The sequence below is a fragment of the Engystomops pustulosus genome, chromosome 10 (genome assembly GCF_040894005.1).
Source record: "Engystomops pustulosus chromosome 10, aEngPut4.maternal, whole genome shotgun sequence".
Classification (NCBI taxonomy): domain Eukaryota; kingdom Metazoa; phylum Chordata; class Amphibia; order Anura; family Leptodactylidae; genus Engystomops; species Engystomops pustulosus.
The window spans coordinates 95,850,133-95,876,420 of NC_092420.1; the positions used below are offsets into that span (position 1 = coordinate 95,850,133).

At 42.0% G+C, this 26,288-nt stretch overlaps 1 protein-coding gene across 16 annotated transcripts in view; it reads left to right on the plus strand.

The window, feature by feature from the left end:
• The window catches only part of NFIA (nuclear factor I A), a 381,842-nt gene that overhangs the window by 236,080 nt on the left and 119,474 nt on the right, over nt 1-26,288 (plus strand). For all 16 annotated transcript variants that reach the window (XM_072128277.1, XM_072128276.1, XM_072128283.1 and 13 more), the window contains exon 3: nt 17,571-17,633. In XM_072128277.1, the coding sequence (XP_071984378.1) occupies nt 17,571-17,633 (63 nt within the window). The remainder of the gene's footprint in view (nt 1-17,570; nt 17,634-26,288) is intronic.

Here is a 26,288-nt window from a genome sequence, read left to right on the forward strand (position 1 = left end):
AGCCTCGAGGTTTGTTTTTTGTGTAACGTGCGCTCAAGATTTTATCAATTGAAGATAAGAAACTTTTGGAAATGAACGCGGACATCTTGGAATTTCTTGAGGGCAAATTACTAATAATAGTATCGGGCCGTGAAGCCTTGATGGACTCTAGATGTCCGACTTCTCTAGATAAATAGGGACTTAGGTTTCAAAAATAACAACGCAACATTCAACTCACTGATCCCCCTCCAATCCCATTTTGGGCACCCTCATCTCTTGTCTACACTTTTTAGGTCACAGGCAGCAAGTGCCTGAGGTGGGTCAGGAGGACAACCCCTGTGCATAACACTTACCCCTTAGGGATGGTCATTCACCTCCAGGGAATGTTGTCAAAAAACTTGTTTAGCCAAAATTAGTTCCCCATGTACTTGCACACTTGGCTTAACCTTAAATGCCCGTATCCTTAAAGGGAATATGGTAGAAATTTCTATCGGACACCTATAGTGGTAACTTATCTAGAAGTGTCCGACAGCAATGGTAGCCTATCCAAAGATTGTGGAAATCTGCTTAACAGATAGATGTGATGTAGATAGACTGAGAAACATGTGATACCAAGGACTGATATAACCCTCACACCCCGCGCCCCCCATTACTAAGCCCCCCATGTCACCCATCCCTCACCCTGTATCCCACAATCTCTTATTCTCTAATTACTTTGGCAGTGCTCATTTTAATTTGGTCCTGTCAATAAAGCTTCTTTGAATTGAATGGAATTGATAGGAGATAGATAGATGGATATAATGAGATAGATATGAGATGGATGGATATGATGATAGATAGATAGATAGATAGATAGATAGATAGATAGATAGCTCGGTAGGTAGGTAGACAGACAGACAGGAGATAGATGGATATAATTAGATAGATAGATAGATGTAAGATAGATAGATGTAAGATAGATAGATAGATAGGAGATAGATAGGAGATAGATAGATAGGAGATAGATAGATAGATAGATAGGAGATAGATAGATAGATAGATAGATAGGAGATAGATAGATAGATAGATAGATAGATAGATAGAAGATAGATAGATAGATAGATAGATAGATAGGAGATAGATAGATAGGAGATAGATAGATAGATAGATAGGAGATAGATATGAAATAGATATATGATAGATAGGTGATAGATAGATAGATAGGAGATAGATAGATAGATAGGAGATAGATAGATAGATAGATAGATAGATAGATAGATAGATAGGAGATAGATAGATAGATAGATAGATAGATAGATAGGAGATAGATAGGAGATAGATAGATAGATAGATAGGAGACAGATAGAAGATAGATGGATAGATAGATACATAGCTCGGTAGGTAGATAGGTAGGTAGACAGACAGACAGGAGTTCGATGGATATAATTAGATAGATAGATACATATGAGATAGATAGGAGATAGATAGATAGATAGATAGATAGATAGATAGATAGATAGATAGGAGATAGATAGGAGATAGATAGATAGATAGATAGATAGATAGATAGATAGATAGATAGATAGGAGATAGATAGGAGATAGATAGATAGATAGATAGATGTAAGATAGATAGATATAATGAGATATATAGATAGATATGAAATAGATAAACTGATAAGATAGATGAATATAATTAGATAGATAGATATTATGAGATACACAGGATGCCATGTTAATAGATGTGCAGTAGTTGGGCCTGATATATATATGGAATATTGGTAACGTTATTTCGGTTCCAGGCAGATGTCTCTGGAATCTTCTCATGAAGAGATACTTTGTTGCAGTGTTTGTCTGCACATTCTGCTCTGTATTGTGCCCCTTTCCTGTGTCTGCCTCTGCGCTTTGTTCTGCGCTTATATTCCTGTCCATCTGTATCCTGTCCAGCGGCTCAGCTGTTATCCCTCCACATAATGACTTGTTTGATGTTTGGGATAAATATCAACACTCGCTGGAAATCTCCGGGAAGAAGATGACATCAGCGAGAAGGATTTATTTATTATACTATTCTAATGGAGAAAGAATGATAGAGATAGATAAATAGATGGATAGATATGAGATAGATAGATAGATAGATAGATAGGAGATAGATAGATAGATAGATAGATAGATAGGAGATAGATAGATAGGAGATAGATAGATAGGAGATAGATAAATAGATAGATAGGAGATAGATAGATAGATAGATAGATAGATAGATAGGAGATAGATTGATAGATAGGAGATAGATAGGAGATAGATAAATAGATAGATAGGAGATAGATAGATAGATAGATAGATAGATAGATAAGAGATAGATAGATAGATAATAGATAGATAGATAGGAGATAAATAGATAGATAGATAGATAGATAGGTAAGAGATAGATAGATAGATAGATAGGAGATAAATAGATAGATAGATAGATAGATAGGAGATAGATAGATAGATAGATAGATAGATAGGAGATAGATAGATAGATAGATAGATAGATAGGAGATAGATAGATAGATAGATAGATAGGAGATAATACAAAAATGATAGATGTCCTGGAAATCCAGTTTATCAGTTTAGGACGATGGACTTTTAGGGGGTTACATGCAGGACAGGGGGTGATGGGTTAGATTAACCCCTTCCTCTGTGGCCTAGTGGGAGGTGCGAGTCATTTTGCCCCTGGGATGGAGACATCACTTCCGCTGGACACTAATCTCTTGCGCTGTGAGGATCGCTTCCATCTTTCCGCAGTTTCCCCTCTTTGCGGCCCTTGCTGGACGCTTCCCGCTGTTTCCTGTCATCTCCATGAAAACGTTCCGCTCACGTTTTTCTGTTTTGTGAAAAGGCGACTTCCCCTTGAAATCCTTGCGCGTTCCCTGAAACAATGCGAGCGCAGGATCTGCCACATCCAGCTGACACTGCAACATTCAGGCCTGAAAGAAAGTGTGGGAAACATCAGATTTATTACCCTGCGGATGATCCGGGGCGAGGGGGGGCTCTGGAAAGATCTTGGCTGCTTCCCAGGAAGCAGAAGGATTCGGTGTCCCAGGCTTCCCCCGGGATCCGGGGAGTCTACAGCCCTCGGGCCTCTGGATTCCCCGTCTCTTGTCAGACACATGACATGTTTGGGGTCACCCGCTGGTCGGGGTGGGGTGACATAATAGGGCCCCCTCCTGTTTGTTAATTACGATTCACAATGAGGAAACCAGGCAAAGCCTCCTCCAGATTATCCCGGTTGGGAATCAATTCTCCGTGTGATTCCATGTGGATGGCAAATGACCCTTTAATTCTAAAATCTTATCAGTAGTCGTATAATGTTTCCTGGTTTAAAGGGGATGTGCAGAAAAGTTGGAGACCCGGGGAGAATTTAAAGTAAAAACTTAGCCAATTATCACATCTCTTCTCTGCTCTGTTCCACCGCAGCAGCTCTGGGTCCTGCCGGTCTCTATATAGTGATGAGGACGGCACATTGAATGCACCCGACTGCTTCAGTCTATCACTGGTCTCAACTAAACACTGATGAGGCCAGTGAAAGACTTCAGCCATTATGTGATGTTACCCTGTAGACAATCAGACTGGTATTGATCAGAGCTGCTGCACTGGAACAGAGGGAAGGAGAGAAGCAAGTACTGAGTAATTTTTTAGTTTTTCTGCCTCCCAGAGGAGAGATACGGTGCAGAAAATAGCTAAAAACAAAGCAGTGTGAGGACACATCCCCAGTGCACTTCAATCCCGGAATATTAATCATATATCACAGTCCTGCTTCTACTAATGACATCCATAAAGGTTTGATCACACATCACTCCAGGGTCAATACCTAACCCTGATTATAGAGAGCACAGAGCACAGCAGTGTGAGGACACGACCCCCAGTGCACTTGGAATATAATCTGTTTTTCACAGTCCTGCAGCTACTAACAACAAGCATCATTTGCATACTTCCACAGCCTTGTAACCAGCAGGACATATAGGAGGATGTGGTGGCTACGTGTCGGTATGTGACCTCCTCTGTAGGGTGAGGTGGAGCAGACACGATCTCCTCTGCGCCCGGGATATCCATTTGCGGGGTCGCCGTTGCTGTGACTCCCATTTTCTCCGTGTCGGCTCTTGTCAAGTCTCCATTCATTGGAGAGAGGTGACATCACGGAGCGCAGCGTCTGCCAGACACAAAGGGATAAGAGTCTCCGAGTGCAGGACGTGTCCTCAGGTGCACGGACCACGACACAGAAGAGTCTACTCGGCAGTATTATAGTAGTTATATTCCTGTACATAGGGGGCAGTATAATAGTAGTTATATTCTTGTACATAGGGGGCAGTATTATAGTAGTTATATTCCTGTACATAGGGGGCAGTATTATAGTAGTTATATTCTTGTACATAGGGGGTAGTATTATAGTAGTTATATTCCTGTACATAGGGGGCAGTATTATAGTAGTTATATTCTTGTACATAGAGGGCAGTATTATAGTAGTTATATTCTTGTACATAGGGGGCAGTATTATAGTAGTTATATTCCTGTACATAGGGGGCAGTATTATAGTAGTTATATTCTTGTACATGGGGGGCAGTATTATAGTAGTTATATTCCTGTACATAGGGGGCAGTATTATAGTAGTTATATTCCTGTACATAGGGGGCAGTATTATAGTAGTTATATTCCTGTACATAGGGGGCAGTATTATAGTAGTTATATTCTTGTACATAGAGGGCAGTATTATAGTAGTTATATTCCTGTACATGGGGGGCAGTATTATAGTAGTTATATTCCTGTACATAGGGGGCAGTATTATAGTAGTTATATTCCTGTACATAGGGGGCAGTATTATAGTAGTTATATTCCTGTACATAGGGGGCAGTATTATAGTAGTTATATTCCTGTACATGGGGGGCAGTATTATAGTAGTTATATTCCTGTACATAGGGGGCAGTATTATAGTAGTTATATTCTTGTACATAGAGGCAGTATTATAGTAGTTATATTCCTGTACATATGGGGCAGTATTATAGTAGTTATATTCCTGTACATAGGGGGCAGTATTATAGTAGTTATATTCTTGTACATAGGGGGCAGTATTATAGCAGTTATATTCTTGTACATAGGGGGCAGTATTATAGTAGTTATATTCTTGTACATAAGGGGCATTATTATAGTAGTTATATTCCTGTACATAGGGGGCAGTATTATAGCAGTTATATTCTTGTACATAGGGGGCAGTATTATAGTAGTTATATTCTTGTACATAGGGGGCAGTATTATAGTAGTTATATTCTTGTACATAGGGGGCAGTATTATAGTAGTTATATTCTTGTACATAGGGGGCAGTATTATAGTAGTTATATTCTTGTACATAGGGGCAGTATTATAGTAGTTATATTCCTGTACATAGGGGGCAGTATTATAGCAGTTATATTCTTGTACATAGGGGCAGTATTATAGTAGTTATATTCCTGTACATAGGGGGCAGTATTATAGTAGTTATATTCTTGTATATAGGGGGCAGTATTATAGTAGTTATATTCTTGTACATAGGGGGCAGTATTATAGTAGTTATATTCTTGTACATAGGGGACAGTATAATAATAGTTATAGTCTTGTACATAGGGGCAGTATTATAGTAGTTATATTCCTGTACATAGGGGGCAGTATTATAGTAGTTATATTCTTGTACATAGGGGGCAGTATTATAGCAGTTATAGTCTTGTACATAGGGGGCAGTATTATAGTAGTTATATTCTTGTACATAAGGGGCAGTATTATAGTAGTTATATTCTTGTACATAGGGGGCAGTATTATAGTAGTTTTATTCTTGTACATAGGGGGCAGTATTATAGTAGTTATATTCTTGTACATAGAGGGCAGTATTATAGTAGTTATATTCCTGTACATAGGGGACAGTATTATAGTAGTTATATTCCTGTACATAGGGGGCAGTATTATAGTAGTTATATTCCTGTACATAGGGGGCAGTATTATAGCAGTTATATTCTTGTACATAGGGGGCAGTATTATAGTAGTTATATTCTTGTACATGGGGGCAGTATTATAATAGTTATATTCTTTTACATAGGGGGCAGTATTATAGTAGTTATATTCCTGTACATAGGGGGCAGTATTATAGTAGTTATATTCCTGTACATAGGGGACAGTATTATAGTAGTTATATTCCTGTACATAGGGGGCAGTATTATAGTAGGTATATTCCTGTACATAGGGGGCGGTATTATAATAGTTATATTCCTGTACATAGGGGGCAGTATTATAGTAGTTATATTCCTGTACATAGGGGGCAGTATTATAGCAGTTATATTCTTGTACATAGGAGGCAGTATTATAGTAGTTATATTCTTGTACATGGGGGCAGTATTATAATAGTTATATTCTTGTACATAGGGGGCAGTATTATAGTAGTTATATTCCTGTACATAGGGGGCAGTATTATAGTAGTTATATTCCTGTACATAGGGGGCAGTATTATAGTAGTTATATTCCTGTACATAGGGGACAGTATTATAGTAGTTATATTCCTGTACATAGGGGGCAGTATTATAGTAGGTATATTCCTGTACATAGGGGGCAGTATTATAGTAGTTATATTCCTGTACATAGGGGGCAGTATTATAGTAGTTATATTCCTGTACATAGGGGGCAGTATTATAGTAGTTATATTCCTGTACATAGGAGGCAGTATTATAGTAGTTATATTCCTGTACATAGGAGGCGGTATTATAGTAGTTATATTCATGTACATAGGGGGTGGTATTATAGTAGTTATATTCCTGTACATAGGAGGCAGTATTATAGTAGTTATATTCCTGTACATAGGAGGCAGTATTATAGTAGTTATATTCCTGTACATAGGGGGCAGTATTATAGTAGTTATATTCCTGTACATAGGGGGCAGTATTATAGTAGTTATATTCCTGTACATAGGGGGCAGTATTATAGTAGTTATATTCCTGTACATAGGGGGCAGTTTTATAGTAGTTATATTCCTGTACATAGGGGGCAGTATTATAGTAGTTATATTCCTGTACATAGGGGGCAGTATTATAGTAGTTATATTCCTGTACATAGGGGGCAGTATTATAGTAGTTATATTCCTGTACATAGGGGGCAGTATTATAGTAGTTATATTCCTGTACATAGGGGGCAGTATTATAGTAGTTATATTCCTGTACATAGGGGGCAGTATTATAGTAGTTATATTCCTGTACATAGGGGGCAGTATTATAGTAGTTATATTCCTGTACATAGGGGGCAGTATTATAGTAGTTATATTCCTGTACATAGGAGGCAGTATTATAGTAGTTATATTCCTGTACATAGGAGGCGGTATTATAGTAGTTATATTCATGTACATAGGGGGTGGTATTATAGTAGTTATATTCCTGTACATAGGAGGCAGTATTATAGTAGTTATATTCCTGTACATAGGAGGCAGTATTATAGTAGTTATATTCCTGTACATAGGGGGCAGTATTATAGTAGTTATATTCCTGTACATAGGGGGCAGTATTATAGTAGTTATATTCCTGTACATAGGGGGCAGTATTATAGTAGTTATATTCCTGTACATAGGGGGCAGTATTATAGTAGTTATATTCCTGTACATAGGGGGCAGTATTATAGTAGTTATATTCCTGTACATAGGGGGCAGTATTATAGTAGTTATATTCCTGTACATAGGGGGCAGTATTATAGTAGTTATATTCCTGTACATAGGGGGCAGTATTATAGTAGTTATATTCCTGTACATAGGGGGCAGTATTATAGTAGTTATATTCTTGTACATAGGGGGCAGTATTATAGTAGTTATATTCCTGTACATAGGGGGCAGTATTATAGTAGTTATATTCCTGTACATAGGGGGCAGTATTATAGTAGTTATATTCTTGTACATAGGCAGTATTATAGTAGCTTGTAGGGACAGATGAGGCTGCAGCAGTGAGTGATGCAGGACAGGCAGTGTCCCTTCGCACATCATCTCAGTAAATCATGCGATAACCATTGTGATGTTGTCCGAAATCTCTCCAACGCTCAGGAGACGGTTCTTTTTAGTGATTATTATGGTCAGTGAAAAAAAAAATTCACAGCCACATAAATCCAATAGAAGAGCTGAGAAAATAGATTGGGATGATGTCTGGGAATCGTTGACTCTGCAAAAGCGAGAGAACTCTCAGCAGTGCGGCGATTTTACTGAATTACGCTGCCAGTCTGTAGGAGAGACCCGTAAATCGCCAGGTTAACTTCTTACAAAAACTCACTCCAAAAGGTTTTGGTCTTCGGTTGCAGAAATTTAGGAAACGAAAATCATAAGTTAATGTTTGTATATAATGTTCAGTAGCTCTTTATTTAAATAAGTGGGTGTGGTTATAGTGTAGACTACTCATAAAGGGACCTTCTATCTCAGACTGTGTATAAGCAGGAGATCGGGTTCTGGTGAAATTCAGCCCTTTCCCTATTAATTTCATACAATTTATTGTTACAGGAGAGATGGAGACACTTGGTAGTTTGTTTCCGTATATAGATGATAAAGCGTTGTCCTCTACACATCTTCCCCGGCTCCTCTGGGGTTGGCCTTAAGTATCTTGTCCCTCCCCCTTTTTACTTATTTCATCTCAATCTGCTCTGTTATAAGAGCTGTGACTGCCTTGTATGATTGGAGGTCACTCTGCATATTCGATACAAGGTGCTCCTGACTCTGCACAACTCATAGGGAGAATGCACCTGCCCACATAGCCACACCCATAGTGCACCAAATTATTATGAAGATTTCTAAGCTTTCAGGACATTATTAACATGCAGGACCTATAAGTAGAGATGAGTGGACCCGAAGTGACACATGCAGGATATCGGACCCACGATCTTAGTGACTCCCCGCACAGCACATTATACACGGACAATGCACTTACATGTACCAGGAAGAAGAAGGTGAACTCCAGGGACCTGAGTGGGGAAGTGACACATGCAGGATATCGGGCGCACGATCTTAGTGACTCCCCGCACAGCACATTATACACGGACAATGCACTTACATGCACCAGGAAGAAGAAGGTGAACTCCGGGGACCTGAGCGGGGAAGCGACACATGCAGGATATCGGGTGCACGATCTTAGTGACTCCCCACACAGCGCATTATACACGGACAATGCACTTACATGCACCGGGAAGAAGAAGGTGAACTCCGGGGACCTGAGCGGGGAAGCCACACATGCAGGATATCGGACGCAGGATCTTAGTGACTCCCCGCACAGCGCATTGTACACGGGCAATGCACTTACATGCATCAGGAAGAAGAAGGTGAACTCCGGGGACCTGAGCGGGGAAGCGACACATGCAGGATATCAGACGCAGGATCTTAGTGACTCCCCACACAGCGCATTATACACGGACAATGCACTTACATGCACCGGGAAGAAGAAGGTGAACTCCGGGGCCCTGAGCGGGGAAGCAACACATGCAGGATATCGGGTGCAGGATCTTAGTGACTCCCTGCACAGCGCATTATACACGGACAATGCACTTACATGCACCAGGAAGAAGAAGGTGAACTCCGGGGCCCTGAGCGGGGAAGCAACACATGCAGGATATCGGGTGCAGGATCTTAGTGACTCCCTGCACAGCGCATTATACACGGACAATGCACTTACATGCACCAGGAAGAAGAAGGTGAACTCTGGGGACCTGAGCGGGGAAGCGACACATGCAGGATATCGGGTGCACGATCTTAGTGAATCGTTGGACAATGCTCTTTTGGGAACTTCGAGGGACCGGGTAAGTAAATGTGCCCCATTTAGTTTATATGTAACACAGGAACTGGAATATCACCTTTAAGACCATTACCTTTAAGACTGGAGACGTGTCAGGAAGGTGCAATATACGTTCTGAGTGCAGCGTCTGGAGTGAACGTGTCCGTATCGGAACAGTTATTAATGTAACTGAATTAGTTAGAACTTTGTTGCCATTTTTCAGAATTTGAAACATATTTTGGATTCTTTGCATTCCTCTCAGGATGCGGATATTTTCGGGTTTGATGGTCTCTTTTACAGTTTCTGCCTGGGTTGATGAGAGAGTGTGAAAATCTGATCTCTCCTCTCATTTCTCTTGACAGTTATTTCAGAAATTACACAAATCCTTAAAGTGTTGGCTGGGAATTGGCCGGATTAAAGCTTTAAGTAGTAATGTGGGAAGCCATTTACAATTATTACACTTCCCCTCAATTAATTGGAGATAACGGATCTGCGCATATGTCCACGAATTCTGCTCTCGCCTTCTTTGAAATTGAAATTGTCCCATGAATTTCAATCACGGTGTAAAATGTGGGGCCCCGGCACATAAATCACATTTCCCTGCGAGTCTATGAAAGGACAATGAAATGGGATTGATCCGGGGCGCGGATCTCCTGGAAGACTCATCATCTCCTCTGTATCACTGGGTACCTGGTATAGAACTACAACTCCCAGCATAGGCTGTGAGGGCACCATGGGAGCTGCAGTACCGTGACAGCCGGACGGTAAAAGTACAACCATGAACCATTTCTAGATAGTAAGAGCGACAACGCAACAATGTATCAGCAGGTTACAGAACTAAGTAATCATCCTGTAGAGCTGTATAGTCATATCTTCATGTCCTCACACTGCTGTGCTCTGTGCTCTTTCCAGGCAGTGTTAGTGATTGTCCCTGGAGAGATCTGCAGTCATATTTTTGTTTGTGTGTGTTGTTAGTAGCAGCAGGACTGTGATATATTGATTCATATTCCAGGATTGTAGCCTCCCTGAGTGCACAGGGGAGAGGCGGGGAGTCCTCACACTGCTGTGCTCTCTCCAATCAGCGTTTGACACTGTCACTAGATAGATGTGTAATCAGACCTTTGTGCATGTTTTTAGTAGCAGCAGGACTGTGATATATGGATTTAAATTCCAGGATTACAGATTCTGTAATGTCCTCACACTGCTGTGCTCTATGCTCTCTGCTGCCTGTGGCCTGTATTAGGTATTGCCCTGTGTAATCAGACCTTTCTGTATGTTGTTAGTAGCAGTGGGACAGTGAATTATAAATGTATATTTCGGGATTGTAGCTAATCCAAGCACAAGAGACGGGTGGTGTCCTCACTACTGTGCTCCTAGTTCTCTGCATCGAGCTGGTCCATTGCAACTGACCTCTGAGTAAAAGCTGTAGTGGATTTCCGGTTGAATGCTACAGCAGTCACACAGAGGAAAGAATGCAGCTCAATGCAGAGAGCAAAGAGCACAGCAGTGTTAGGATATGTGCCTAGTACACATGGATCCTATTAAAATGGGTTCATATTCTAGGATTGGAGCTCCTAAATGCACTGGGGGTGTGTCCTCACACTGCTGTGCTATGTGCTCTCTGCAGCCAATGCTATGTATTGTCCCTGGAGAGATGTGTAATCAGACCTTAGACTATGTTGTTAGTAGCAGCAGGACTGTGATGTATTCATTTATATTGCAGGATTGGAGCTTCTCTAAATGCACTGGGGGGTTGTGCATCTGTATGGTGTGTATCTATTGTATCATGTATGTATGTGTATATATGTATATATATATATATTATGGTGTGTATACTGTATATTAGTATATACTATATATATGTGTGTGTGTCTATAATGTATATGTGATATAATGATTTCTTATATATGATATATACTGGATGTGTATATAGTGTAGCTGATCAGTAGGGTTGCTGTATACAGCTGCTGTTCTGTTACAGTGAATAAGCGCAGGGATCCGGTGAGGACACATCGGCCGGCGAGCTGCGGCTTCTCTTTCCTGCCGCCATGGCTGTTAGGGAGACACTTAAGTCAAGAGCTAAAAGTGCGCAAGTAATTGATACATGAGCGCTCGTCAGCGGTAACGAGGAGACGCCGTGCACTTTTGAACTCCTCTTTTTCCTTTCTTCCTTCTTGTAACAGATTTGCTCTCCGCTCCCTTCATTCCGCTGATCAGCAGATCATCACTTCGCCCCTTACAAGGATTTTCCAGGTCAATAAAGCTTATTCAAGAAAAGTTCTGCAGCTTTCTAATATACCTTGTGCAACAAATCTTCAAGACCTCTGCTTGCTTCCAGTGAACAGTTTTAGGTGGAATTCTAAATGATATGGTACAATTGTATCCAGTCTATGTCACAGTCCGGATCCCAGGGATTTGGATTTTACCCGAACTGCAACACTGCAGCAAACTATTCAGACCGAAGGGAGCAAAAGCTGGAGTAGGCTTCTGGTTGAATACTACAGCAGTCATGTAGAGCAGAGGGAAAATGCTGTAAAGTTGATAAATACACAGAGGACAAGTGTGAGGACAAGTTACAATCCTGGAATATAAATCCATATACCACAGTCCTGCTGCTACTAATAACATACACAAAGGTCTGATTACACATCTCTCCAGGAACAATAACACTGGCTGTATAGAGCACAGAGCAAAGCAGTGTAAGGACACACCCCAAGTGCACTTGGAAAATCTACAGTCCTGTAAGATGAATCGATATATAACAGTCCTGCTGCCACTAACAACACAATGGTCTTATTACACATCTCTTCAGGAAAAGAACCAAACACTGGCTGCAGAGAACACAGAGAGCAGCAGTGTGAGGAAACACTGTCACTGCACTAGGAGAAGTTACAATCCTGGAACATAAACCCATATATCACAGTCCTGCTTCTAACAACATTCAGAAAGGTCTGATTTCATATCTCCAGGGACAATAGCTGGCCACAGTGAGCACAGCAGTGTGAGGGCATCCACCAGTGCAATTGGAGAAGCTTCAATCCTGGATTATAAATCCATATGTCATAGTCCTGCTGCTACTAACAACATACAAAAAGGTCTAATGACACATTTCTCCAGGGACAATACATAACACTGGCTGCTAAGAGCACAGAGCACAGCAGTGTGAGGTCTGATTACACATCTCTCCAGGGACAATACATAACACTGTGTGCAGAGAGCACAGAGCACAGCAGTGTGAGGTCTGATTACACATCTCTCCAGGGACAATACATAGCAACTGGCTGCAGTCTGTACAGTTACTCCTGCTGACAGGTTCCCTTTTAGTATATTGAAAAGTAAAGCTATTTGCTTTATTAAAGGGCATTATCTATGGCTATGGCTATGGAGACAGTGACACTGACAGCAAGCAGAGATCTTTAAATGGTGAGAAATTGAAATACAAACTTTTTTACAATGTTACAGAACTTTTCTTGATACAACGTTTCCCCTTTATTCCGCCTCTTTCCTGGAAGTCCCTCCGCTCTGTGCCACCTGCCCGGGGCTCTGCCCGTCTCCTGCCCGCCGCTGCACCTCTCTCCCAGACAGTTGCTGTTACCTTGGTCGAAAGGTCGCACCTAAATTGAATGAGAGGAGCGCGGAGTGTTCCCGCACGGCGCACAAAGGCGGTATTGACTTTTTTTTTTTTTTTAATCCACTTTGCAGAAGGGGGTGAGAGAATTAAATTAGATCTCTGCGCCGAAGAAATCGAGAGCCTCTGAAAGCCGAGATAAGACGCCAGCTTGAATTTTTGTTCGAACCCCCGACCCTCCCCTGGTTTTTTTTTCCCTCGGATTTTTGCAGGTGTGTCACCGGATCCATGCCTCGCATCGATCAGAACCTCCGCGCCGATGCATATTTAATTAGTGAGGGGACTTTTGATGCTGCCATATTGAATGTACTGTCTGGGAGCGCCCCCCTCCCCCGCCCCTCCGGCCTCACCCCCCTCCTCCTCGTTGTTTGGGGAGATTCTGCATTTTGTCTGAGAATCTTAAACTTCTTTTGTTTTTAGCCGCTGTTGCATAGAACGCCACTGAGGAGCATACAAACAAGCGAGGGGGGGGGGGGTTATTTTTGTCTCGGGGGAGGGGGTTGAGTCAATTACGGGGTTTTTTTTTCTCTTTGGGGATTTTATCCCCCCTTTAGAAAGTGTATAAAAAGTAACAAAGGCTTCCCATATTTTCCCAGCTCGGAGCACAACATCCTGGTGCTGTTTTTCCCCCGTCTTTTGTGCGGCCGCGGCTTTTGTCTGAATCGCTCATTATTTGTTGTTTGCTTCTTATTTGAATATTCAACGTTAAAAGAGACGTCTTCCCCGGACAGGACGCGGCGAGGGGGGGGACCCCGACTCTGGTCATGGCCGCTGGGGATGGAGGAAAGCGAGACGTCACTTATTGCAACATTGTATCCAATAATGTATCATATTGTAACTACCAGCAAAGACCATATTCACACCAGGGGGGGGGGAGCAGGTTCCGAAACTTTTATCCCCCTCTCCGCTCTGGGAACATCACCCCCCGACGGATTGATATCATCCATTACCGGCATCAATAAGAACAGGATTTATATGTTCTATAAATCCTGCAGAGAACACAGGGGGTTAATGACCTGCTGACTGCGGGAGACAAGGAATAGCCAAGAGGGCGGGGCTCAAGTGTCTGGTCCTGGTGTTTAGAGGGAGAGGTTACTGCAGTGTTACTGACGCAGGACATGGCAGACGGTAGAGCTCCCTCCTGCTGCAGCCAGTTGTCTTATTGATACAGGACAGAACTAAAGGGGGGCTCCTATGGCGGATAGATGTCTTATCGGCACAAGACATGAAAGGAGGCTCCTGCTGCAGCTAGTTGTCTTACTGACACCGGAGAGAACAAGATAGGATAAAAGGGGGGCTTCCTTCTACAGCCAGTTATCTTATTGATACAAGACAGAACTAAAGGGGGAGGCTCCAATGGCGGATAGTTGTCTCATTGACACTGGACAGGACTGAAAGGAGGCTCCTGCTGCAGCCAGTTGTCTTATAGATACAGGACAATACAGAAGGGGGGGCTCCTATGGCGGATAGTTTTGTGTCTTATCGGCACAAGACATGAAAGGAGGCTCCTGCTGCAGCCAGTTGTCTTACTGACACAGGACAATACAGAAGGAGAAGGCTCCTAGTTGTCTAGATGCTCCTATAAATTGTATTGCTGACACTAGACCGCAGAGAGGGCAGTAGCTTCTACTACAGCCAGTTGTCTTACTGACACCGGAGAGAACAAGATAGGATAAAAGGGGGGCTTCCTTCTACAGCCAGTTATCTTACTGACACACGACATGGCAGAGCAGGACCCATCTCATCCCCTGGACCTCCACTGATCAGCTTCCAGAAGACTCTGGAGAACAACAGATCAGATAATCTTTGTGTGGAAGAAGCCCTGGATGGATGTTGCATAGTTTGTACTGTTGAAATAAGCCCCATTATTCTTACCACTTACTAACAGCAATCGGAGATCTTGAAATGATTACTGACTGTGATTTATGGGTCAATGTATGGACCCTTATTTTAGTCCAGGGGCCCCCATGACCCTTGCCCCCCTCCCCTACAATTTTTACCAGATATCAGGGTCCAGGAGAGGATGAAATGATCTCATTTAGATGCATTCCTTCCCCCGGTGAGATTTGGCGCTCCTCTCGGCCATCTGGCTCCCGGCGTCCAATCACTGTGGGTTTTGCAGCGTGCAATAAGAAATGGCCAGGAGCCACCACTTGCCTACTTGCCAAAAAGTCAGCCGGTCATAGCAGAATCACCCGGGAGATTTACAAGCGGAGGTGACGGGTTTAAGTAACGGTCACTGAAGGTTTACAATAAGCAGTCATCATCCGAACATCAGAAAATAGCGCAGCAGTAAACGCGGGTGCGACGGGTGCCCATCTCCGGTCACATGACTCTCTGCGGGTCACGAAACAGGAGAAAATACTAAAATATCACCTTCTGGTTCCTCTAGTCACATCCAAAGCTGCGTTCCAATTACCTGTAGTTGCCCATGGAAATAGACAGAACATGGAACATTATTAGAGCCTCCAAAATTGCAGGATCACTGCTTGCTGCTATATGAAAACATTGGTTCCAATTGCTAACCTCCCCCTAAAAGCATACGACTTCCACAGCTGAGGATTTGTTACACTTGCATCTGGTCTAGACAAAGCACTTTGTACTTGATACATCGGCAGCAGAAATCTCGGACCTGATCCATACCTTGTATCAGTGCAGACACAATAGTATCAGTCCAAACTAGCAGGCAAATGGTGACTTCCACTGCCTGACAGCAAGCAGAGATCTGGGAATTGGTGAAGAACCTTGAAGCGATATTAACCCATCATTATTCAGATTAAACTGGGGAATCCCTTTACTGCTATGGGTGATGACTTTCATGATCTCTCTGCATGCTGTCAGTGAATAGGACCACACCTTTATACATCCATAGGCTGAAACCTCATTGTAATCATTTCTGCTACATTGTAACGCATCCTCCGGGTGTCAGCTATGATCAGCTTTCAGTATGTAGTGCAAGGTGGACTGTTTTTATTCACTGACAGCAAGCAGGGATATTAGAAAGTTACAAGTGATGTTTTCTATGATGATAGACGTATTACACTGATGTAGATCTTTCCAGATATTATCGGATATTTCTAGATCTTTCCGGATATCCATGATTAGATAATGACAGGTAAATAGTATCAGCCGATCCCCGGCTCCTGCAGGGAAGCAGAGGCTCCTGGGAAATGGCGATGAGTTAATGCTCAGCGCACACAATGTCAGTGGGAGCGGCCGGGCACGGTGCACTAAGTAATGCTATCGATTTCATGGAAATGCTTCCAATATGGATCCGTCGTCGTTTGCATTCATTATGGACGGGCAGATATGAATCTATTCTTCGGATTCCCTGTTACCCCCATCCTCCGCGGATGATTGACAGCTCCCTGCGCTTGACACATTAGTGCACAGTGGGACTATGAGACGCAGACAGCTCCTCTATCATCCGGGACGGTATTTTATATCTGACAGGGGGGCGGGGGGGGGGCCGGTTGTTTAATTAAAGGGAAAATAATCAGTGTCTTTCATTTACTGAAATGAATGGCGTCACATTGGGGGGGGGGGGGGGGTTGGGTTGTTTTATTGCTGCAGTGCGTCTACGTACATGTAGGCGATATGCAAATCGTCTTGATTAAGGAGATTGGGCAAACGGGGCTGATTTCTTCTGGAAATAGCGCCACCCCTGTGTGCAGGTTGTTTGAGGTACTGCAGCTCAGCCCTAGTGGATACAATGAGGCCCAGCTGTAATGAAGACACAGTTGCGCTGTTGCCAGAAAAAATGCCGGACAACAACCTTAAAAATTCCTTTCTCTGTGTCTATCCATCTGCTACCTATGTGTCTCCATGGTAACAGACTACCAGCTGACTCTATGTGTAGTCTGATCCTCCCTCTCTTTCAATTTTTTTTTCTACAAATGTATCAAAATGACTTCACAGAACTTTGACCTCATGTTTGTAATTACTTTGCTTATACGCACCTATGACAACCCTTACATGCAGAACAGGAAGTGTTGTCATAGGGTCGCATGAGCAGAGATGTTTCAGGCACTGATTCTACTCTACTAGTATTTTATGTGTCAAGTTTTGTGGCCATTAAAGGGAAGTTTTTGTAACAAATCTTATAATTCCTCTTTGTTTTGTTCTCTGGATAAAATTGGCTTTAATTAAAAGAATTTTAAAGTTTTTAAGTTTCTAAAGAATTTTTTATCTTCTCTTTCACAGATTCAAGCCAGTCAGAGAGTCCCAGCCAGCCCAGCGAGGACATCAAGGACCAGCCGGAGAATGGTGAGTGCATTCATACCTTGGTCGTGCCCATCACCTTTAATTAAAGGGGTTGACTGGCAGGAAAAAAGTGGTTCTAGATGATCCCTTTTTACAATTTTAACCCTTTTCTAATATAAAGGATCTAAAATTTTTAACAATTTGCACAAGTTTTACGCTTCTTCTCTTCCCGTGTGATTCGGCGCGGTCAGCCGCAGTCTCGTCTCTTGCTCTCTTTAAACCGTTCCTCCTTTCTTAAATTTATCTGAATCCCCTTACTTAAAGGACATCTCCCACCAGGATGAAGGATTGTAAACCCAGCACACTGACATACTGGTGTGCGCCCCCTCTGCCAGGAACTGATCTTCTTTTAGCGTCTTATGTCCTGGCTTTTTTTAAAAAAAAGTCTTTTAGAATTATGCAAATAAGCCTAAAGGGCTCCAAGCTCCATAGATATTAATGGAGCCTGGAGCCCCTCAGGCTCATTTGCATAATTTTTAAAGCCTTTTTACTTAAAAACAAAGGCATAGGAAACTAAAAAAAGATCGGATCCTGATAGAGGGGGCGCACACCAGTATGTCAGTGTGCTGGGTTTACAATCCTTCATCCTGATGGTAGATGTCCTTTAAAGGGATATTCTTAGCTTTAAATTCTTAACTTATCCATAGGATAGGGATAACATGCTGACTGATGGGGGCACGGCTGCTCGGACCCCCAGGGGATCCCCTTTCCTTTAATGATTGGAGTGACAGGTTATCAAAGGTTGACACCACCCCTTTAAGATACAAAAAGGCCCCAGCTGCTTGGGGGGAACCTTCTCGGACACCTTCCCTGATATACAAGCGGCACAACATGGTCCCCCTTTACTAACTGGACAGTGAATGGTCCAGATTTGGGGGGCAAAGACTGCTATTTCCTGCAGGGCATAACTTGGGGCAAATATTTCTTAAAGGGGCGTGCTGGGGATGTTCCAGATCTTGTATTTCATCTGGGGAGACAGAGTTTGCACAGAGTAGCAGAAACATCACCAACTAAGGAAAGACGAGCTGCAGTGTAAAGCAACAACTGGAGGGGATAGGGAATAGTTCCCAGAGCTGCACCATTACTTTCTGTGCTGTGCTGTAGCAGCTTTGTCGTGTCAGTGTGTCAGTTCCAGGCTGGGATTTGCTTTGCGTTACAATGTAGCGTCTCATCCCCCTAAATACCTCCATCCTATGGTGACAGTGTCGCAGAAGTCGCTCGCAGCTCAGTGTCAGTGTCAGGCGGGAGAAACTAATGTTTCTTTCATGTGAGATTTGTTGTTAAGCAGTTTGCAGAAATGTGCAGAGCTGAGGCTGCGTGACAGTGTATCTCCCCCCCAGCCTCTTCTAGAGCCCCCGGTTACTCGCATTCTAATTTCTAATATTCGTGTCCCCTGTGATTTGGGAAGCAGGAGGCTGTTTATTCTGTAGATATCTCACTGGGGTAACGGGGGCTACGGCCACACCCATGAAAAGTAGAGTCACAGCGCCCACTATAGGCCGCAGCCGCCGCTCCCACATAATCCTTCTTACAGATGTGAGAAGTGGAAGTTTACACAAGTTGTTTCTGTATGGGACGACATTCCAAACCTCCGAGAAATATGACGGAAAGAGAAAACTTACATCCATATACTGCACATACTGCTATCAGTGCTGTGCCTGCAGCGTATGGAGGTAAGTGATCCCCGCAGAGGTGAAAGTAGATCTCCCTATGACTATAACACTCCTTACACTGAAGCTCTTTGTAGTTTACAGGTTGTTTACAATATGAAGAAACAATTTCATACTTTGTATATTATAGAATATATAAACATGGCACATAATACTACATTCACTTGTAGTGGTCACTACACAGGAAGACTGGAGCAGAATAGTGAGTGCAGCTCTGGGGTATAATACAGGATGTAACTCAGGATCAGTACAGGATAAGTAATGTCATGTATGTACACAGTGACTGCACCAGCAGCAGAATAGTGAGTGCAGATCTGGAGTATAATACAGGATGTAACTCAGGATCAGTACAGGGTAAGTAATGTCATGTATGTACACAGTGACTGCACCAGCAGCAGAATAGTGAGTGCAGCTCTGGAGTATAATACAGGATGTAACTCAGGATCAGTACAGGATAAGTAATGTCATGTATGTACACAGTGACTGCACCAGCAGCAGAATAGTGAGTGCAGCTCTGGGGTATAATACAGGATGTAACTCAGGATCAGTACAGGATAAGTAATGTCATGTATGTACACAGTGACTGCACCAGCAGTAGAACAGTGAGTGCAGCTCTGGGGTATAATACAGGATGTAACTCAGGATCAGTACAGGATAAGTAATGTCATGTATGTACACAGTGACTGCACCAGCAGCAGAATAGTGAGTGCAGCTCTGGGGTATAATACAGGATGTAACTCAGGATCAGTACAGGATAAGTAATGTCATGTATGTACACAGTGACTGCACCAGCAGCAGAATAGTGAGTGCAGCTCTGGAGTATAATACAGGATGTAACTCAGGATCAGTACAGGATAAGTAATGTCATGTATGTGCACAGTGACTGCACCAGCAGCAGAATAGTGAGTGCAGCTCTGGGGTATAATACAGGATGTAACTCAGGATCAGTACAGGATAAGTAATGTCATGTATGTACACAGTGACTGCACCAGCAGCAGAATAGTGAGTGCAGCTCTGGAGTATAATACAGGATGTAACTCAGGATCAGTACAGGATAAGTAATGTCATGTATGTACACAGTGACTGCACCAGCAGCAGAATAGTGAGTGCAGCTCTGGGGTATAATACAGGATGTAACTCAGGATCAGTACCGGATAAGTAATGTCATGTATGTACACAGTGACTGCACCAGCAGAATAGTGAGTGCAGCTCTGGAGTATGATGCAGGATGCTATACTATAAGTGACGTTTCCTCTGGTTGCGGAGGACCTGGTGTTTGGTGCTGAGTGATATTTTGTATCTTTCTGTGTGTGACTTACAGATACAATTTTCTGTGTTGTCTCTCACAATAAGGCGACTTGTGACCTGCATTTCCATGTGAGCCGCTGTCTTGATTATCGGAACCATCTTTGCTGTTTCTTATAAACCAGTGAATGAGATTAGAATCAGCAGAATGTGCAGGATTTGATATAAAGGCGCAGGAGCCCGGAGCGGCGCGGTCACAGAAGCCTCCTTTGTCCTCAGTATTTAGTGGAGGAACCGGTTCTACAACTTTCCGATTATAAGACTGAACTTGCAGACGCATCTCTGACATTCCTTTATTCTCTGAAGTTACACTGCGGCCGCTGTGATCCGGATACACGGACATCATGAGGTTAATGTATAAAGCCACAAACCCACCCAGCAGGGACCCCTATTGTCATACTGGGGGCTCAGTGTGCCCAGCCAAAGCCATGACTGCAGCCCACAGACAATATTGGGTATTGTTCCTGGAGAGTTGTGCAATGCCTGTGTATTCTACTGCATGCTCACACTGCTGTGCTCTGTGCTCTCTGCAGTCAGTGTTATATTACCAAATTGCAGCCACTCCAAGTGCACTGGGGGAGGGTCATCACACTGCTGTGCTCTGTGCAGGTAGTATTATATTTCCAAATTGCACCTTCTCCAAGTGCACCGGGGATGGGTTCTCACACTGCTGTGCTTTGTGCTCTCTGCAGTCTGTGTTACATTACCAAATTGCAGCCACTCCAAGTGCACTGGGGGTGGGTCATCACACTGCTGTGCTCTGTGCTTTCAGCAGTCCGTGTTATATTTCCGAATTGCAGCTTTTCCTAGTGCATTGGGGGGTGGGTCCTTACACTGCTGTGCTCTGTGCTCTCTGCAGGTAGTGTTATATTTCCAAATTGCAGCCTCTCCAAGTGCACTGGGGGGGGGGGGGTCCTCACACTGCTGTTCTCTGTGCTCTGTGCAGGTAGTGTCCTATTTCCAAATTGCAACTTCTCCAAGTGCATCGGAGGTGGGTCCTTACACTGCTGTGCTCTGTGCTCTCTGCAGTCAGTGTTATATTACCAAATTGCAGCCACTCCAAGTGCACTGGGGGAGGGTCATCACACTGCTGTGCTCTGTGCAGGTAGTATTATATTTCCAAATTGCACCTTCTCCAAGTGCACCGGGGATGGGTTCTCACACTGCTGTGCTTTGTGCTCTCTGCAGTCTGTGTTACATTACCAAATTGCAGCCACTCCAAGTGCACTGGGGGTGGGTCATCACACTGCTGTGCTCTGTGCTTTCAGCAGTCCGTGTTATATTTCCGAATTGCAGCTTTTCCTAGTGCATTGGGGGGTGGGTCCTTACACTGCTGTGCTCTGTGCTCTCTGCAGGTAGTGTTATATTTCCAAATTGCAGCCTCTCCAAGTGCACTGGGGGGGGGGGGGTCCTCACACTGCTGTTCTCTGTGCTCTGTGCAGGTAGTGTCCTATTTCCAAATTGCAACTTCTCCAAGTGCATCGGAGGTGGGTCCTTACACTGCTGTGCTCTGTGCTTTCAGCAGTCATTGCTATATTTCTGAATTGCAGCTTCTCCAAGTGCATTGGGTGTGGGTCCTCACACTGATGTGCTCTGTGCTCTCTGCATTCAGTGTTATATTTCCGAATTTTAGCTTCTCCGAGTGCATTGGGAGTGGGTCCTCACACTGCTGTTCTCTGTGTTCTGTGCAGGTAGTGTTCTATTTGAAAATAGCAGCTTCTCCAAGTGCATTGGGGGTGGGTCCTCACACTGCTGTGTTCTGTGTTCTGTGCAGGTAGTGTTCTATTTGCAAATAGCAGCTTCTACAAGTGCATTGGGGGTGGGTCCTCACACTGCTGTGCTCTTTGCTCTCTGAATTGAAGTGTTCTCTAGCCTCTACCCTGTGTTGCTGTAGTATTAAACCAGTATCGGGCCAAACAGTAAAGTATTATTCTGTGTGCTGGTGCGTATAGATACATCATAGAGCCTCACTCTCTGGATCGCTTATTCTGGGCTCTGAAGATCGTTTTGTTCTGCCTGAACATCAGCGACTGATTGGATTAGGTCACCAGAACGAAGACGCGATCCATTCCTGACTGAGGCCGGACAGAGGCCAGGAAAATCTCATTCTAGCCTAAATTAGTTTTTGGCTCAAAAAATCTGTTACTAGAACACCTGGAGCCTCTCTGCTTACTTCATATACAGGACCAGTGCCAGAACCTGCCGAATCCACAAAGGTAGTAAAACCTCCCCCCATGACCCAATCATCATGACCCACAGAACCTATAAATTATTTCATGGAAATCATAAAATGGGGTTAGGAATAGTTTTTACATATGAACATTATTATAGTATATATAGGGGGCAGTATTATAGTAGTTATATTCTTGTACATAGGGGGCAGTATTATAGTAGTTATATTCCTGTACATAGGGGCAGTATTATAGTAGTTATATTCTTGTACATAGGGGGCAGTATTATAGTAGTTATATCCCTGTACATAGGAGCAGTATTATAGTAGTTATATTCTTGTACATAGGAGCAGTATTATAGTAGTTATATTCTTGTACATAGGGGGCAGTATTATAGTAGTTATATTCTTGTACATAGGGGCAGTATTATAGTAGTTATATTCCTGTGCATACGAGCAGTATTATAGTAGTTATATTCTTGTACATAGGAGCAGTATTATAGTAGTTATATTCTTGTACATAGGGGGCAGTATTATAGTAGTTATATTCTTGTACATAGGGGCAGTATTATAGTAGTTATATTCCTGTACATAGGGGGCAGTATTATAGTAGTTATATTCCTGTACATAGGGGGTAGTATTATAGTAGTTATATTCCTGTACATAGGGGGCAGTATTATAGTAGTTATATTCCTGTACATAGGGGGCAGTATTATAGTAGTTATATTCCTGTACATAGGGGCAGTATTATAGTAGTTATATTCTTGTACATAGGGGGCAGTATTATAGTAGTTATATTCTTGTACATAGGGGACAGTATTATAGTAGTTACATTCTTGTACATAGGGGGCAGTATTATAGTAGTTATATTTCTGTACATAGGGGGTAGTATTATAGTAGTTATATTCTTGTACATAGGGGGCAGTATTATAGTAGTTATATTCTTGTACATAGGGGGCAGTATTATAGTAGTTATATCCCTGTACATAGGGGGCAGTATTATAGTAGTTATATTCTTGTACATAGGGAGCAGTATTATAGTAGTTATATTCCTGTACATAGGGGGTAGTATTATAGTAGTTATATTCTTGTACATAGGGGGCAGTATTATAGTAGTTATATTCCTGTACATAGGGGGCAGTATTATAGTAGTTATATTCCTGTACATAGGGGGCAGTATTATAGTAGTTATATTCCTGTACATAGGGGCAGTATTATAGTAGTTATATTCTTGTACATAGGGGGCAGTATTATAGTAGTTATATTCTTGTACATAGGGGACAGTATTATAGTAGTTACATTCTTGTACATAGGGGGCAGTATTATAGTAGTTATATTTCTGTACATAGGGGGTAGTATTATAGTAGTTATATTCTTGTACATAGGGGGCAGTATTATAGTAGTTATATTCTTGTACATAGGGGGCAGTATTATAGTAGTTATATCCCTGTACATAGGGGGCAGTATTATAGTAGTTATATTCTTGTACATAGGGAGCAGTATTATAGTAGTTATATTCCTGTACATAGGGGGTAGTATTATAGTAGTTATATTCTTGTACTTAGGGGGCAGTATTATAGTAGTTATATTCCTGTACATAGGGGGCAGTATTATAGTAGTTATATTCCTGTACATAAGGGGCAGTATTATAGTAGTTATATTCTTGTACATAGGGGGCAGTGTTATAGTAGTTATATCCCTGTACATAGGGGGCAGTATTATAGTAGTTATATTCCTGTACATAGGGGGCAGTATTATAGTAGTTATATTCTTGTACATAGGGGGCAGTATTATAGTAGTTATATTCCTGTACAATGGTGGCAGTATTATAGTAGTTATATTCTTGTACATAGGGGGCAGTATTATAGTAGTTATATTCTTGTACATAGGGGGCAGTATTATATTAGTTATATTCTTGTACATAGGGGGCAGTATTATAGTAGTTATATTCTTGTACATATGAGGCAGTATTATAGTACAGGCAGTCCCCGGGTTACATACAAGATAGGGTCTGTAGGTTTGTTCTTAAGTTGAATTTGTATGTAAGTCGGAACTGTATATTTTATCATTGTAATCCCAGCCAGTACTTTTTTGGTCTCTGTGACAATTGGATTTTAAAAATGTTGGGTTGTCATAAGAATCAATATTAACACTAAAGCTTCATTACAGACACATTTGATAACTGTTACAGCTGTTTATTGTAGCCTAGGACTAAAGTTCAATAAATAACCAATATCCAGTGGTCCGTTTGTAACTATGGGTCGTATGTAAGTCGAGTGTTCTTAAGTAGGGGACCGCCTGTAGTTATATTCTTGTACATAGGGGGCAGTATTATAGTAGTTATATTCTTGTACATAGGGGGCAGTATTATAGTAGTTATATTCTTGTACATAGGGGGCAGTATTATAGTAGTTATATTCCTGTACATAGGGGGCAGTATTATAGTAGTTATATTCCTGTACATAGGGGGCAGTATTATAGTAGTTATATTCTTGTACATAGGGGGCAGTATTATAGTAGTTATATTCCTGTACATAGGGGGAAGTATTATAGTAGTTATATTCCTGTACATAGGATGCAGTATTATAGTAGTTATATTCTTGTACATAGGGGGCAGTATTATAGTAGTTATATTCTTGTACATAGGGGGCAGTATTATAGTAGATATATTCTTGTACATAGGGGGCAGTATTATAGTAGTTATATTCTTGTACATAGGAGGCAGTATTATAGTAGTTATATTCTTGTACATAGGGGGCAGTATTATAGTAGTTATATTCTTGTACATAGGGGGCAGTATTATAGTAGTTATATTCTTGTACATAGGAGGCAGTATTATAGTAGTTATATTCTTGTACATAGGGGGCAGTATTATAGTAGTTATATTCTTGTACATAGGGGGCAGTATTATAGTAGTTATATTCTTGTACATAGGGGGCAGTATTATAGTAGTTATATTCTTGTACATAGGGGGCAGTATTATAGTAGTTATATTCTTGTACATAGGGGCCAGTATTATAGTAGTTATATTCCTGTACATAGAGGGCAGTATTATAGTAGTTATATTCTTGTACATAGGGGGCAGTATTATAGTAGTTATATTCCTGTACATAGGAGGCAGTATTATAGTAGTTATATTCCTGTGCATAGGAGGCAGTATTATAGTAGTTATATTCCTGTACAATGGGGGCAGTATTATAGTAGTTATATTCCTGTACATAGGAGGCAGTATTATAGTAGTTATATTCCTGTACATAGGAGGCAGTATTATAGTAGTTATATTCCTGTACAATGGGGGCAGTATTATAGTAGTTATATTCTTGTACATAGGGGGCAGTATTATAGTAGTTATATTCTTGTACATAGGGGGCAGTATTATATTAGTTATATTCTTGTACATAGGGGGTAGTATTATAGTAGTTATATTCTTGTACATATGAGGCAGTATTATAGTAATAATATTCTTGTACATAGTGGGCAGTATTATAGTAGTTATATTCTTGTACATATGAG